At 42.2% G+C, this 17,374-nt stretch overlaps 1 protein-coding gene across 2 annotated transcripts in view; it reads left to right on the top strand.

Moving 5' to 3' along the window:
- The window catches only part of LOC101862363 (lysosomal alpha-glucosidase), a 27,230-nt gene that overhangs the window by 6,314 nt on the left and 3,542 nt on the right, over nucleotides 1-17,374 (top strand). Inside the window, exons 5-17 of one of the 2 annotated variants that reach the window (XM_005103496.3) lie at nucleotides 10-172; nucleotides 2,443-2,536; nucleotides 3,732-3,970; nucleotides 4,520-4,651; nucleotides 9,857-9,967; nucleotides 11,030-11,143; nucleotides 11,780-11,867; nucleotides 12,926-13,043; nucleotides 13,414-13,547; nucleotides 14,195-14,346; nucleotides 15,422-15,570; nucleotides 16,093-16,177; nucleotides 16,832-17,013. In XM_005103496.3, coding sequence (XP_005103553.1) covers nucleotides 10-172; nucleotides 2,443-2,536; nucleotides 3,732-3,970; nucleotides 4,520-4,651; nucleotides 9,857-9,967; nucleotides 11,030-11,143; nucleotides 11,780-11,867; nucleotides 12,926-13,043; nucleotides 13,414-13,547; nucleotides 14,195-14,346; nucleotides 15,422-15,570; nucleotides 16,093-16,177; nucleotides 16,832-17,013 — 1,761 coding nt within the window. The remainder of the gene's footprint in view (nucleotides 1-9; nucleotides 173-2,442; nucleotides 2,537-3,731; nucleotides 3,971-4,519; nucleotides 4,652-9,856; nucleotides 9,968-11,029; nucleotides 11,144-11,779; nucleotides 11,868-12,925; nucleotides 13,044-13,413; nucleotides 13,548-14,194; nucleotides 14,347-15,421; nucleotides 15,571-16,092; nucleotides 16,178-16,831; nucleotides 17,014-17,374) is intronic. The other variant, XM_005103497.3, reaches the window with a different exon arrangement.

A 17,374-nucleotide genomic window follows, 5' to 3' on the forward strand; every position in this document is an offset into this window, starting at 1 on the left:
CCCCCCCAGGATAGAGAGCACGGGCGGGTTCATCTACTCAGACCAGCTGCTCCAGCTGTCCACCACCCTGGCCTCATCGTTGCTCTACGGGCTGGGCGAGCGCCGGGGCGGCCTGGCGGTCAGCGCCAACTGGACACGTGTGGCTCTCTGGAACAGGGATCACCACCCCAAGGTCGGTGTAGTGTGTGTGTATCTTGCAGTGCTATCAGGTGTGTAAGCGTACTATCAGTTGTGAGTGCACGCAATCAGCAGCGTATGTGTAAGCAATTAGGTGCGTGTGCATGCAATCAAGTGTGTACATATCAGTGGTGTGCGCTATCAGGTGTGTTTGTGTCAGCAGTCGAGTGCGTATGTTAAGTGTGTTTGCAATCAATCAGGTTCATATATGTAAGCAGTTAGGTGTGTATGCAATCTATCAAGTGCTTATATGTACACAGTTAGATGTGTATGCTATCAGTCAGGTGCCTATGTCTACTCAGTTAGGTGTGTATGCAATCAATCAGGTGCATATTTGTATGCAGTTAGGTGTGTATGCAATCAAGTGTGTACACTATCGGATGTGTGCATTCAGGAGTGTGCGCCATGAGGTTTATAATACGATTAGGTGTGTACAAAGTCAGACCACGGGGCACCGGCAGTGGAATTTTAGTTGCCGCGGGGGGTTCCCCGCCGGGCGCCTTATCACGTCGGGGTCACGGGGGTCAGCTCCCTGTCGCCGCTCTGTCTTGGGCGACCTATTTTTTCGTATTTTTCAACGTACAATTTTAGGTGTATCCTTGTATTTATGGTAATTCTCATTTAGTGCACCAAAAGCACGCATTTCTGCTCTTGAGACTCAAAAAAGAACGGACGTTGTAACTTGTCTGGTTATTTCGTTAGACGCACTGGAGTCGGCAATGCTAAAATGTAATTTTTTTTTGACTAGCGTGAATGAAAACAAATCAATATAAAAAAAAGGAATCGTCAAAATCTGTCGAACTTTTGGAACATGAACGACATAACATTGGTGCAGATACTCAGAAAAGATGGTATCTGCGCATATAATAGAAGGCTGTAATTTTACAATTTTATCCATCGGGCACACAATTCGCTATGAAGTAATTCCTCCAAATACAACTTTATGTGTCTAATATAATCGTGAATATTCGCATATTTTCTCGAAAGTTTATAAAAGTTACCATGAAGTTTCTCTATGAAAAGTACAAATCGATTTTAGTGCTAGAATGCATCTTCAACGTAGATCTAATACACGAACAGTATCTGTTACACTCCAGAAATTCCTTACTTTTCTTAAATCGCTAAGTCTAGGTTTTGTAAGTTGACTGAATAATAGGGATGACTTCTCGTAATTGGGTTATAAGAATAATTTCTAGCTTTCCAGGGACACTGAATCAACACCAGACTTTTCCAACTTTATTTTTTTGGTTTCTATGACCATTTGCAGTAACTGACAATGTGACTGATTTCTTTACATTCATAATTGTGTCCGCGCATATTTCCTACACAAAAACTAAGAATGAATGTTTTAGCTGTCTTTATTTTTATTCCATACAAGAAGTTTATCTCTACCCATGTATTTACACGGTTTTGTGTTTTTTTAAATCGCTTATATTATATCTTTTTAGTTGCATGCAGGCTGCCACAGACACAGCATGATTCATGAACAAACGCAGAGTAACTTTCTCTTGTTTAATAGTAAAATAAGAGCTAACGCTGATCGTCTTTAGTTAAAAAATGCAGATGTGCATCTTTCTTCTGTTATAACTTGACTATAACTACTCGCGCTGATTTAAGATTTCTCATGGTAAAAGACATGATATTCGTAGTCAGTTTAACACAGATTTTGGAGAGATCTGTCAAGCCTTTTTTAAATTAACAATCATTTATTCATAAGTTTGTAACTGAAATAGGACAAATTGGGTACTCTACAAACACTTGTCTAGAACAAAAACTAAGGCACAGAAACTAACCATTCTAACGCAGAATAAATCTCAAGACATTGAGCTTTTAGTACATCCGCGTAATGGTTTGCTGTGTGGGATGGGGAAGAAGTTATATCGTTTTAAACATAGTCAAAAATGCGAACTTCCTGACCGACACTGGCAAAGTCGCTTCAGGGCTCATTTACCCCATGACCCCGAGCCAGGGAGCTCCGACAGGCTGCTGAGTCACGCGAACTAAAAATAACAGAATCAGGCGAAAAGTGACGCTGTGAGACGTGTATTCAATCAGGTGTGTACAATCATCTGCTAGGATGGATAGAAGCAGCCACCCTCGTAAATGATCTAAATTGTATCAGTGAGAGGAGTTAAATATTTCCAACTTATCCATGACATCTATTGTGGCTGTGACCAGTTCATCACAAAAAGTGGACTCTCTTTATAAAGGTTTTTTTTTTTTTTTTTTGATTTTTGATTTTTTTTCGTTTTTGTTTGTTTCCAGGAGAACACAAATCTGTATGGCACTCACCCGTTCTACATTGCCAGAGACGCCAGAGGTTGGCATGGAGTCTTGTTTCTCAGCAGCAACGCCTTGGGTGAGTACAGATGTGTCCATCTACGCTCAGTGCACACTCCATCCACACTCGACGCACACTCCATCCACACTGGGTGCATCATTCACAGTCGGTTCATCATTCTCACTCAGTGCACACTTTGTTCACACTCGACACTCACTCCATCCACACTAGGTACACACTCCATTCACACTCGACACACGCTCCATCCACACTAGGTACACACTCCATCCACACTCGGTACACACTCCATCCACACTAGGTACACACTCCATCCACATTCGACACACACTCCATCCACACTCGACACACGCTCCATCCACACTAAGTACACACTCCATCTACACTCGGTACACACTCCATCCACACTCGGTACACACTCCATCCACACTCGGTGCACACTCCATCCACACTAGGTACACACTCCATCCACTCTCGACACACATTCCATCCACTCTCAGTCCTCACTCGGTGCACCATGCACACTCCATCCACACTCCATCCACACTCCGTCCACACTCTGTGCACACTTGCTCCATCCACACTCGGTGCTCGCACTTGCCATGTACTCCCACAAAATCCGAGCTGTGGGATTTAAAACAAAATTTTTTTGCCCATTGAAGAACCCTGTTTGGATTTGCCTAAAAGCTTGCTGCTGAGTGGGAATTTACGCTTTACAAATTGATGCTATCTGTTATTATTACTATTATTATTAATCTTTCTGAGAGCATAGGCTTTAGCTAGTTATACCTGTCAGTTTTGGTATTACCATTATGATTTATTCATAATCACCAGCCAATACTTTTCGCGTCTATTAGAGCTTGGCGGATGGTTGGAGGCACCCTTGGTAGATTCTGCTTCTTTTATGTCTGTCTGTCTGTCTCTCTGTCTGCCTGTCTTGCTTTGTCCCGACATTCAATGGATGTAATTGTGTCTGATGTAAAATATATGTCACTACATGATGGAACCTAGCGCTCGTCAAATTTTTGGAATATTATGGAGTTATCGGTATCATCTTAAAAACTGATGAGCTCCCCCCCCCCCCCCCCCGCCCACCCCCCCCCCAAAAATTGATGAAAATTGGCCATGGGTGGAAAAATGGTCGGTTTCTTTGATTTCATTATTTGGACACAAAGCGCCTGATTTCACCATAATGACACAAATATGTTTTCTTTACTTCACCGAACTATTGCTGTTTGTTTTTTCTTGTCGTCAGACGTGATTGTCCAGCCTGCCCCAGCTCTCACGTGGCGCACGATCGGCGGAATCTTCGACATCTATCTCTTCTCGGGTCCCGAGATATGGGCAGTGACCCGGCAGTACACGGAGGTTGTAGGTCGCCCGTTCATGCCGCCGTACTGGGCCCTTGGCTTCCACCTGTGTTGGCAGCGCTACGGCACGGCAAACAACACGCGTGCTACCATGGACCGACTACGCAAGTTCGGCATCCCACAGGTAAGTGGTAGCTGGAACTTTTGCACCGAGGAAAATGACTCGCTGTGTACTGTGATGCATTGTTGGTCAATAAATATATCAGGGATGCCAAATGTCCGGTTTTTCTGGGTTTTTTTTCCATTTTTTTTTCATCCGTTGGAATTGCAAAGGAAAGGGGAGAGGTAAGAGAGTATATGTTTTTGTTTGCTCATTTAAAAGTTTTACATGGTTCGGTTTAGGTGAGATGTGATGCTCAGCTCATTTTCAGTTTTTTGTTAAAAAATCATTTGGCATCCCTGATATACGTGCGTCTGTCGAATTGAAGATTGATTGTCCTTGAAAACTGCTTATATATATCTTATGTGCTTTTGATCAACGTTTTTCTGTTGTAAAATCCATGTAGAAATGTTTTTAAATAGACAAATTCTTTTTAAAAATCGATAAAAATTGTCCAATGAGCTGAAAAGTGTCTGTTTCTTTGATTTCACTATTTTCATGAGTGGCTAAATCCAGCATATCATGATGACATATTTTAAGTTTCATGAGGAAGAATTGTGTTCCCTGTGACAGGACGTGCAGTGGAATGACATCGATTACGCTAAAGGTGCGCGCGTGTTTACCACGGACACAGAGAAGTTTGGCAATCAGGTGGGGCTGGCTGGGGAGATACACAGTCGTGGCATGCACTACATCATCATGGTGGTGAGTTAGAACACACACACACTCATACACACTGATGGACAGACAGACAGACAGACAGACAGACAAACAGACGTCTGTGGTATGGTGGATAAGGTTTTACTTTTTGCTGTTGCGCACCGAAAAAAAAAAAAGTTTGTGAGTGGTTGGCAAGTGGAGTGGTGTGGTTTGCTTCTTCTTTCTTATCAATCATCTATCGTCCTTATCACTCCTCCTTTTGAGTTTGTTACTCTCTAATGTCATTTCTTATCTTTGGCACTTATATGACCTAATTGTCCTGCAAGTGCCATAAAAAAAAGAATAAACCACTTTAAAAGAAACATTCCTGATACTCAGAGAATTTTAGTACAACAAGGGAAATTTCATGATCGTATGTTGTCCCATGACTAAGGGTAGTAAATGTACTTACGTACATGCTCTAAAAGCACTCCTATGCAAGGCCTCTGGATGCTTAAGTCCTAAAACAATGCTTGGCAACCCTATTCATAGCCAGCACCCACGTTTGCCACCTTCAAGAGGCTAAAGTTTTCACACCACCGTCTGTATTAGAAAGAGGAACATTAGATAATACCTGTCGGTGCCCGGGTGACCAACACTGCCCTCCAAACTTGCCAAATTGCCCACTAAAAGGAGGGGGGGGGAAGGGGAGGTGATATCGCCCAGCTGTGCAAGCACTGCCCTAAATAATAAAAGATGCTCCAAAATAGAGCTTGCTCAGAAGCAGCAGGCTTGCCGACTGTCCTGAATCTCTGGGGGCCTGTCACAGACTAAGCAATGGGGAATTTGAAAACCTATCAGATGCACTATAGTAGTAACATTAGTCCCACTTGATATACTTTTGTTTCTTAGTACGTAATCTGAGAAAAAATGTTAGGTGTCCCTAATTGAGTTTCATAAAACTTACAGTTTGCAAGTCTGGAAACAGTTTATACAGATAAGCCATTTGAGATCTGCACTGCCGTGATCTGACAAAACGCATTTTTCTCAAAATCAAGGTTTCGAGATAATCGCGATTGAGTGTTTTTTGCTAATTAAACAAACAAATATCAATGTTGTTTTTGTTTGACTATCCCACATAAACATATATATCATTTACCATGACTGTACCAAACTTGATTGAATTTGAGCTAAAGACAAACAAACAAACAAGAAGAATGCGTTTTATCAGATCTTCCCTGTAGAAATGCGTTTTATTTTCAACGCATTAATCCCAGAATGATCTGACAAAACGCATTTATTTTCTGCGTCCCGTTAACTGTGATCTGGTAAAACGCATTTAAATGTTCATAACCACACCCCATGTGTCATTTAAATGTTCATAACCACACCCCATGTGTCATTTAAATGTGTTTTGTCAGATCATCACTAGAGAAGTCGTGTGTTTTGCTTCCAAATTCACTGCTGGTTAAACGTATTTTCTACGGCTGCAAAAAGGGTATTAAAATTTCTTGTTCAGATTCTGTTCTACAATGTACATACAAAAGCTTTTACTGAAGAAGAAGAAGAAGAAGAAGAAGAAGAAGAAGAAGAAGAAGAAGAAGAAGAAAAAGAAGAAGGAGGAGGAGGAGGAGGAGGAGGAGGAGGAGGAGTTTGAGAGGAGTCTGCTCTGTAGGGTCAGTATTCGGTACCGTGGCTGACCAGATAATATAACTTAATAAAACGGCACAACTCCCGGCTACCTCACGAGCATCGTCCTCTTGTTGTTGTTTCATCTTAGTCTTTTTTGACACTTGAGATGTTGGGCAGTAATTTATTGATACTGCTCACACTGGTAATGGTAACGAAAGATTCGGTCACTTTTATCCAGCTATTAATTCTGGTGAGTGAATATTCCCTTCGGGGATTTATATGCATATGGAATTCGTTTCTTGACCACCAGATTATTGAGAAAACATGTGGTGACTCCTTCAACATGAATGCACAACAACTGTTCAAAGAGCTTATGAAAAGGTAAGTTGCAATCATGTTATTTTCATTGCATTTGAGGGAGCTTTGATTAAGTTGTCGTGGCTCCTGTTTTACCAGTCTTGAGTCGGGAACATTTTAATGGTCTGGAGTGACTGTAGAGGTAATGCTTGTGAAGAAGGCAAATAAGTGACATGTCTTTTTAGTTAATTTTTGACACTTGCACCACAGTTGACGAGTTCCTAAAATATTCGTCTAGATGTGAGACTGTTGTTAATATTAAATGGACTATTCAGCCAAATCACAAGGACACCTCCACTACTTATTCGTTTTTAAACTCGTGCCTTTCAGGAAAATCGTCCAACAGCATAAAGACGATCACAGCTCTTTCGAAAGTTATGAACCACCCTTGATAAAACATCGGCGTTTGCAAGAAATCCAAAGATCAGCAGCCTCAGCAGCCTCCGCTATAGAGGTTCCAGCTTTCTCTGGTGCTGAGGTGATCACTGGTCCATCAGATCCCCATGTTCCTACCCCTGTAAAGAGTGCACGTCGACGCCTTCATTTTGGCGACGATGATTCTGGTGAAAGTGAGCATCTGTCAGAGAGTTCAGGTGTGTCAAATCCATTCGCTGACTGGAGCGAAAACAGAGAGTTCGCTGATGTTGCCATTTGCAACATCAACACCAGTCCATTGTCCCTTGACTCAGCATGAACCAACTTCAACGCCGATGTTGGGAGAGCGCAGGTCTTTGTCTGATCTCCTGTCTGAATTTGACAATGTTCCATCTCCTTTGTCACCGATGCCGCCTTCGCAACAATCATTTGAAGAAAGAAAAGTTATTCTCGAGAATACAACTTTTCATTTCTCAAATTGTCTCTTACCCAAAATGCAGGCGGGCCACCATTCTGTGTCTCTGGGGAAAGTCAGTCTGTTGCATCACCAGTGCAACCCATATCAGCAAGCCCAACAAACTTTCTGCCATTGTCGCCATCTCAGTACATAATCTCTTTATCACCAGGTCAACTTGAGGAAACCTCATCTACCTCAGATTAGCTGTATCAGACTCAACCCCCTCGTCCTCAGATCAGCTGTACCAAACCGCTTTGTCTCCATCACCCACGATAACACCCGTTGCATCTGAAAGACGAGAAGTACCACATTTTACTCTTAAGGAAAAGCACACCATTCTTCCTCCATGCAACTGTAGAATGAACTACATCGTGAAAATCCCTCCACCAAGACGTCAAGTAATTCATGAGGAGTTTTGGAGTCAACCCTATAATGATCGCCGAAATTGGATTTTTCAACACCGCTCGAAGACTAAAAGTGACTTTTCCAAATTCTCGTGTACCCTCTCAAAAGACTGCGGTAAACAGGTCGTCGTCTGCTCTGTGTTTTTTTTTCTGCACACCCTCGGATACATCCAATTCCGTATTCAACGGTTTAAAAATCTCAGGTGCTTCTGCAAGTGACTTGTTTGCCCCTATAGACAAAAGGGGTGCAAAAACACCTTCCCACGCCTTGAGGGAAGACTTTATTGCGCAATAGACTCACACATTGAAGAGTTCCACCCTTCAGTGAGCCACTTCAAGCGAGAATATGCACCTAATAGGTGGTATTTGTCATCGGACATAACCATTCGAGAAATGCACTCCTATTTCACAGAGACGTATCGCTCTCTAAAGGTAGGGTACCAATCCTACGGTAGGCGAGTGCAGCTAAAGAATATTAGATTCGCCGATCTTGGAAACGAGTTGTGTGAGATATGTCTGACTTTTTCACACCATGAACTCCAGCCGCCGGCACTGGACACAGACTTGAGACGTGTCAACTGTACACATCCCACAAGAGGCGGGTTGCATCAAACCGTAAACACTAAGACAAAAATAGAGAGAAAGGCCCTGAAGTAGGGTCCGAGATCATTGTATCAGCGGACATGCAAAAGATCGTTTTGTTGCCTTTCATGCGGGGCGTCAAAAGCTGCGTCTTCCGAAACTGCCTTGTAGCTTTCCATGAGACGTTCGCACCCTTAGGACAGCAGGCGAAAAAGAAAAGCTCAAAGCAAGTCAGATCTGTCCTCTGGCATGAGGCAACGTCCAGAAGGTCTGCCTCCGGCGTTACTTCAGCTTTTGTTAAAGCAATTTGTGACATGGCTGAGGATGCAAAGGACATCATTATTTGGGGTGATAATTGTTCAGGCCAAATAAAAAATGGTATTTGTTCACGTTCCTGGCAAGGCTGTTGAATGACAGCAGCAAACCTTTTCTCCACAGGGTCACTTTGAAGTACCTTGTAACGGGTCATACATTCATGTCCTGTCACTCGTTTCATGGTGAGGTTGAGAAGAAGAAGAATATGAGAAGGAAGGGAAATATTTTCGGTTTTACCGATTTTGTGGCGACAGTGCAGATCGCTGGTGGGGGCCCAAAAGTATTACAAATGAACTATTCAGACTTTGTAAATTGGGACAAAAAGGTCACCTCAGCGAAGCATGTAAACATTCCACGTGTCAAACAGATGCCAGCAGTGAGTTTTTTTATCTGGATATCGACCATACGTCGACTGTGATCTGATGAAACGCATTTTTTGTCCTTCCCGGGAAGAAAAAAATGCGTTTTATCAGATCACAGGGTCGATATGCACGAAAAAAATGCGTTTTGTCAGATCATCTTTGAAAAAAATGCGTTTTATCAGATCACATTGGAAATAAATGCGTTTTAACAAATCTAAAAAGCTAATTTATTTAAAAACTAGTCGCAGTTAGGGTTGCATAATTATATCTCAAGTTAGCTTTCGACATGTAGAATTCATTAGTGGAATAAAAAAATTTCCCGCCAAAATGAAAAAATGCGTTTTGTCAGATCATGGCAGTGCAAAGACTGCTAACTTTGATTTTGGTATGCTGTACAGGGGTCCAAGAAGAAAATGACTCCTATGAAATGATCAGGTCTCTATACCTCCTTCTGGTATTATATTGTGAGTTTCAAGGGATTGAAATGGCCAGGTTGAGACTTAAGATGTTGCAGGCTGTCTTAGCACAATGAGCTCATAAACCTCCTTTACTTTTCTTCATTGAGGGCATCTTTTTTGGTCCTTCCACACTACTTGAAGACACCGCTTTGGGACATTTTTATTTCTGTCTCCTTTTTCTGACACATAAAAAGACTAAGAACAGCATGCATATTCTGAAATATGCAGTTTAATGAATTTTATTTTTTCATATTTATTCCTTTTTTTCCCTTGCCTTCATCCTTATCTCCCTCATCCCCTCAACCCTCAACAACAACCCCCACCCCAAGGACTGTGGGATCAGCAACAATGCCACTCCAGGCACATACCAGCCGTATGACCTGGGCAGACAGATGGAGATATTTATCAAAGACTTGGATGGACAGCCACTAGTGGGCAGGGTCAGTGGCTTTGTGTGTGTCTGTGTGTGTAGGTGTATGTGTGTGTGTAGGTGTGTGTGTGTGTGTGTGTGTGTGTGTGAGAGAATGTCTGTGTGTCTGTGTGTGGGGTGAGTGGGAGAGGAGACGGTTGGGGAAGTGAGGAGATGTAGGGGGACAACCCAGGCAGACAGATGGACCTATTTATCAAAGACTTGGATGGACAGCCGCTAGTGGGCAGGGTCAGTGGCTTTGTGTGTGTCTGTGTGTGTGGGTGTATGTGTGGGTCTAAGTGTGTGTGTAGGTGTGTTTGTGTGTGTGTGTGTGTCTGTGTGTGTCTGTATGTGTGAATGTACGTGTTTGAATGTGGTTGGGTTTGTGCTTTTAATCAATGTTTTTCAGTAAAATTCACATGGAAATGTGGTGTTACATGGATATAAAATGTGTTGGGCTAAAAAACAAAAAAATAGATAAAAATTGACAATCTGGCGAAACAAAAATGCATTTCTTCGATTTCTTTATTTTAACGAGCGCCCGATTTTACCATGATGCCTCATAGAGTTGCCATTTTAAGTAAAGTTGGGTGGAGACTTAATATACCCTTCCAGGTACAGTTAACCGTGCTGACTTACTGTACTGTTGCCGGTAGCTCTTCGTCTGTTGTCTGTCGTTCTCTACAATAACCAACAACTCTACGTCTGTCGTCTGTCATTCTCTACAATAACCAACAACTCTACGTCTGTCGTCTGTCGTTCTCTACAATAACCAACAACTCTACTTCTGTCGATCTCTACAATAACCAACAAATCTACGTCTGTCGTTCTCCACAATGACCAACAACTCTACGTCTGTCGTTCTCCAAAGTGACCAACAACTCTACGTCTGTCGTCTGTCGTTCTCTACAATAACCAATAACTTTACATCTGTCGTTCTCTACAATGACCAACAACTTTACGTCTGTCGTTCTCTACAGTAACCAACAACTCTACGTCTGTCGTTCTCTACAATAACCGACAACTCTACGTTTGTCGTCTGTCGTTCTCTACAATAACCAACAACTCTACGTCTGTCGTGCTCTCTCCCTAGGTATGGCCTGGCACCACAGTATGGCCGGACTTCACTAACGGTCAGAGTGGACGGTACTGGAGGAAAATAGCCGGGGACTTCCACAAAAAAGTCGCTTTTGACGGAGCCTGGGTGGTGAGTGGGTGTCCTTGGGTGGAGATGTTTACAGCTGTTTGATACATTGTTGTTGTAATGAATATTTATGTGTATTGTGTGTGTGTGTGTGTGTGCGTCTGTGTATGTGTGTGTGGGTGTGTGTGTGTGTGTGTTTGAGAGAGAGAGAGAGATAGAGAGAGAGATAGAGAGAGAGAGAGAGAGAGAGAGAGAGAGAGAGAGAGAGAGAGAGAGAGAGAGAGAGAATGTAACTACTTTTTGTGATGAAGATCTGGCAGTCAGGTACTCTCTGAGCTCTAGTAGGGTTAGAGAAAGAAGGAAAACTAACACAGCGCATCATTGTTCTGTCAGGATGTGAAATGTTTGAGGTAAAGTAGTTTTGTTTTGCCGCAACAGAACATGCAGATTGTAATTGTTTTATACAGGATAGGCTTATAAAAGATTTAAATCAAATGTTTTTTTCAGCTTCTGCATAATCTAATGGAAGAGATTAGTTCAGAAATGGCCAAACTTTTATCTACGTTAATTTGACCAGTATAGTCTCAGTGAGTTGAGTTGATAGTCCCCCCATCCCATACCCCCTCCCTCTGACACCCACCCCCACTCCATCCCGCTCTCTCCCTTCCCTACCCACATCTCAATCCTCCTTCCCCCCAGGATATGAATGAAATTTCCAGCTTTGCGGATGGTTCTGTACATGGCTGTGATGAGAAGAATCCGTTAGACGTACCTCCGTATATACCAGGTGGGTGGATGGTTCACTGTGTCCGTGATAAAAAGAATCCGTTATATGTTATACCTCCATATATACCAGGTGGGTGGATGGATGGTTCACTGTGTTGGTGATAAAAAGAATCCGTTAGATGTTATACCTCCATATATACCAGGTGGGTGGATGGATGGTTCACTGTGTCTGTGATGAGAGGAATCCGTTAGATGTTATACCTCCATATATACCAGGTGGGTGGATGGTTCACTCTGTGCCTGTGATGTGAAGAATCCGTTAGACATACCTCCGTATATACCAGGTGGGTGGTCAGGAGATATGCTAGACTTTCCTTGTCGCGGCCAGGGAGAGCATGGAGTCTAAGGTGTGTTGGCCCTCCTCCTTAATGACCTAAATTGTCTTTGGAAGGATGAAATATTTCATTGGCCAGCTGTTCGACTGTTCTAGGCTCAGAAAGCTACTTTTTTCACAAGAGAGATCAAAACTGTTTTGTTCTTTTAACAGTTGTTCGTACATTTTTTCTTGTTTTTTTTCTTCCAACGTTTAGAATTTAAATTCACTCAACATATTTCTTGAACAGATGCTTGCCCTACAGTGTTGTGGGTGTTTTGAGGGTGTTGGTGACTGGTTCCATGCTTTGAACTCTTGATTTTGAGCATATTTTCCTGGAATCTTTTGGGGATTAAACTGTTACTCAATAATATAGCCTATGTAAGCCACTGTTCCAGTCCTGAGATGTATAGAAATGTAGTCATGTCATACATCAAATTAAAAGTAACTACTTGCTGAAGTTGAAAATATAAGATTCATAAATTAATTTTATGACTTTCATTTGTAGAGTAAAAGGTCAGGAAGAAATGATTTAAGAGATATTGACAATTGAGAAATACCAAAGAACGCTGACAGTCAGTATTTTTTTTCCTGGGGTAGTGGAATTACTGACTAGCACTGTGAACATCAGTCCTTATGTATAGAGTTAAAAACTGCAATAGAAGAAACAATTTCCAAAATTGTGGGTTCAATACATCTGAACAGCTGAATTGACAAAACATGTTTTCTGTTGTGAATTTCTCCAGGCATCGCGGACAGAGAGCTGTACAAGCACTCCATCTGTCACCACGGCCGGCACGCAGCCTCCTCCCACTACAACGTGCACAGCCTGTACGGCCTGCTCGAGGCCAACGCCACCTACCAGTGAGTGCAGGCCTGACAACTGTCGCGAATATCCCAGGATTGGCTTCAGTGCCCATAGCAGAAGCCACTAATCATTTTGATCCTTATTTCTTCTTTTTCTCTATAAGAAATATTCTCCTCTGCAAATGTATTGGTCATTGTCAGACATTGTCAAACGAACTATTATTATTATTATTATTATTATTATTATTATTATTACTATCTTTGTTGTCATCATTATAATTATTTATCATTATTATTGCTTTTATTATATCATACTATTATTATTATTATTATGATTATGATTAAGATGATTGTTATTGTTATTATCATTATTATTATTCTCCAGTGTATCTTTATTTAATGAGTTTCTTTCATCATGTGTTCCCAGCGCCATGTTGTCCATCCGAGGGAAACGGACGCTGGTCATCTCTCGATCCTCCTTTGTGGGTCAAGGCCAGGTCAGCGGTCACTGGTCCGGGGACAACTCGGGCACCTGGCACGACATGCACATGTCCATACCAGGTTGGTGGTTCTGGTGGTAGATAGTTTTGGTGGTTGGTGGTTCTGGTGGTAGATAGTTTTGGTGGTTGGTGGTTCTGGTGGTAGATAGTTTTGGTGGTTGGTGGTTCTGGTGGTAGATAGTTTTGGTGGTTGGTGGTTCTGGTGGTAGATAGTTTTGGTGGTTGGTGGTTCTGGTGGTAGATAGTTTTGGTGGTTGGTGGTTCTGGTGGTAGATAGTTTTGGTGGTTGGTGGTTCTGGTGGTTGCTGTGTGTGTTGTGTAAGGGGGGGGGGGGATGGATTGGTAAGCTACAGTCATTTTTGTACTACAGTTAGGCGTAAAGGGTGGCCCTTCCTAAGTTGTAAGAGAATGAAACAGTTTTTTCTCTCTCAGGTAAAATTTTGCTTTTTGGGCTACGTACTTTTTGATAGCTTTATGATGATTTTATCTCTCCCCACCCTGTAATAAGAAGTCTCTGTGGTTGGTTGGTGGGTGCTCTGGTGTGGCTTCCTCCTTCTTTCCTATTAAACATCTATCATCCTTATCTCCCATCCTTCTTTTTGTGTTTGTTTCTCAGTTGTAACACCTTATCTTCAACACTTATGGCCTTATTGTGTTGCAAGTGCCGTAAAACTCATACTAAATCTAAAACAAGATATCTCTCCCCAGCCATGCTGCAGATGAACCTGTTTGGCGTTCCCTTCACGGGCTCGGACATTTGCGGGTTTTTCCTCAACGCGACGGAGGAGCTGTGCACACGGTGGCACCAGCTGGGAGCTTTCTACGTCTTCTCACGGAACCACAACTCTGACACCTGCCGGGTATGTACAGTCGAACCTGTGTAAGACGACCCTCCATTGTCAAGGAAAAAAGTGGCCGTATAAGACAGGTGGCTGTTATAGGCAGGACTGATCAAGATAAAGAAAACAAACAATTCCTTTCTGAGGTCTCAACCGAAGGTAGCCACATTGTTGTTGTTGTTATTTCTGTGCAAGGTTGGACAGGTGTCCGTTTTACACAGTTAAATTATATAGAAAAAAGCGCAAGGGGGGAAATGGAAAGTGGTCGTTTGTACAGGTAGCCGTCTAATAGAGGTGGCCGTCGGAGCAGGTTTGACTGTATATGGGTCACCACTCAGTGGAAACAGGATAAACAGGAAATGTGTCACGACATGGTGGAAACAGGTGCCCGTCAGTTTTGGGGCTTATGGGGTTATTGGTATCATCTTAAAGCTTGTTCATTTGTCTAGCTTTAAATGAAAAAAATACCCGTCTATATTGAATAGAAGTGGATATAGTGATATTTGTGATTGAAGGAGATGGTGTCACTTGGTGTCAGTTGTGGAAATTTTTTTTTTTGTCAAGAGCTTTTACGGCGCTTGCAACTGCATAAGGTCATATGAGCGCGCAGTTGTAAAATTAATGAAAAAATGTCTGCCAAAGTTGGTGACTTCCTTAGCTTGAGAGTCTTTTGAAACTGAAAATCTACATTTTTTTGTGTGCCTTAAATCGTTTTTCAGTGTAATCCACACAGAAATGTGTTTTTAAATGGGCATATAAATAAGATTTTTAGTCAAAAAGCAAAAATTCAAAAAAAATTGTCAAACTGGCGGAAAAATGTCAGAATCTTTGATTTCACTATTTTGACAAACGCCTGATTTCACCACAATGTGCCACTTTTGTGGTTTTAAATGGACATAAAGTAATGAGCCAAATCAAGAAAAAAAAAGAAAAAAACATTGATCAAAATTACCCAACGAGCAAAACAAATTTTGGTTTCTTTGATTTCACTATTTTGACGAACGTCTGAATTCACCACAATGCCACTCATCTTGTACTGCCATGTTGCAGCATCTAATTGCCCCACATCCCCCCGCCCCCACTCCCTCCCCGGCAGCCCCAAGACCCCGGTCAGTTTGGGCCAGCGTCGGCCGCTTCGACCCGTAAGGCTCTCCTGACCCGCTACACGCTGCTGCCGTACCTCTACACGCTGTTGTTCTACAGCCATGTGTACGGGGACCCGGTGGCCAGGCCTCTCTTCTTCCAGTGAGTGGTTGCTGTGGTAATGAGTGGCTCTCTCTCTCTCTTTCTCTCTCTCTCTCTCTCTCTCTCTCTCTCTCTCTTTCTCTCTCTCTCTCTCTCTTTCTCTCTCTCTCTCTCTCTCTCTCTCTTTTTCTCCCCCTCTCGAACTCCCTTCCTCCCCCCTCTCTCTGTCTTCTTTCTTATAGGAAAGTAATATAAAATTTTAATTCTACATATAAATATGTTTTTAAACCATTCTCGTACATCCACAAAAAATTTTCCTCAAGAACAAAAATTTATCCACAGAAACATTGCAACTGATTTCATCTCATCTCATCTCATCACATCATAATTTTACACACTGCTGCTCTTCACTCATCTTCATTTATATGAAGACATGGCTAGGCCTTTCTTTTCTTACTAGGTGATTTCTATGGCAACGAGTACCCCCACCTCTCTCTCTCTCTCACCTTCTCTCTTTCTCTCTCTTTGATTCTGCATAATATACCCCACCCCCCCCCCCCCCCCCGGCACCAACAACGACAGGTACCCTGATGACTCAAGGACACAGGACATAGACAGACAGTTCATGTGGGGGCCTGCTCTCTTGTTCTCTCCTATCTTGGAGCCTGTGAGTTTGACAAGCTATTTATAGATATTTGGGTGTGTTGACACAATCAGTTACTGCTTGCATTCCGTGAATGGATATGTCGGCCAAAAATCAACAGAAGGGTCGAATTTGTAGACTTTGAGCTCATACCATTTTTTAAAAGTTAAAGGTCTTTTTGTTACAGTATTTCATTTCTTCAGTAGAATTTGGGTGAAAATCTTATAATTATAGAATGATTTTTGGAAAAATTCCTGTCCTTCAAAAGGATATTTGGTAAAGCTATTCTTTAGAACTATTTCGGGGAAAACCTATTCTTTAGAAGAATTTTTGGGAAAAACTCTTATTTGGTTGCTTTTAAGGACAAGTGGGGGTTTCCAGAAATCTTGACCTACACCAAAAGTGGGCATTGCCCTACCTATAGGAGAAGTTTGGTTTCATAGGTGTGTATATTTGTTTGGTTATAGAGAAAACTCTCCTTGTCTTTTAAAGAGACTGAATAAGAATCCAAAAACTTTAATTTCGATTTTCTCAAAACAGCATTTTTCGGGATAGCCCGCTTGTCCATAAAAGCGACCATTTTCCGTGAGGATTTATAGGAAAACTTCTATTATATTATTGCTCATTTAGTGGTGTAGCAGATATGTTATTTTTTCCCCCCCCCCTCCCCCTTCACAGAAGCAAACATCAGTGTTGGCCTACTTCCCTCGTGATGTGTGGTTCGACTTTTACTCGGGCCGTCGTGTCCCACGTTCGGGTCAGGTGGTGCGTCTGCCGGCGCAGTATGATGTCATCAACGTACACGTGAGGGGAGGGAGTGTGGTGCCGATGCAGTCTCCCGGGCTCACCACCACTGTCAGGTGATGTGCTGGGCTGGTGTGTGGCTGTGTTGTTGTTGTTGTTGTTGTTGTTGTGACTGTTGTTGTTTTTGTTGTTGTTGTTGTTGGTGTTATGGCTTTGTTTTTGTTGTTATCGGTTTATATTGTTGCTGTTGCTTGTTGTTGTTGTTCTTTTTCTTTTCTTCTTCTTCGTGTTCTTCCTCTTCTTCTTTTTCTTTTTGTTCTTCTTCTTCTTCTTCTTGTTCTTGTTCTTGTTCTTGTTCTTGTTCTTGTTCTTGTTCTTGTTGTTCTTCTTCTTTTTCTTCTTCTTCTTCTTCTTGTTCTTCTTCTTGTTGTTGTTCTTCTTCTTCTTCTTCTTCTTCTTCTTCTTCTTCTTCTTCTT

The sequence above is a fragment of the Aplysia californica genome, unplaced genomic scaffold (assembly GCF_000002075.1).
Source record: "Aplysia californica isolate F4 #8 unplaced genomic scaffold, AplCal3.0 scaffold00375, whole genome shotgun sequence".
Classification (NCBI taxonomy): Eukaryota; Metazoa; Mollusca; class Gastropoda; order Aplysiida; family Aplysiidae; genus Aplysia; species Aplysia californica.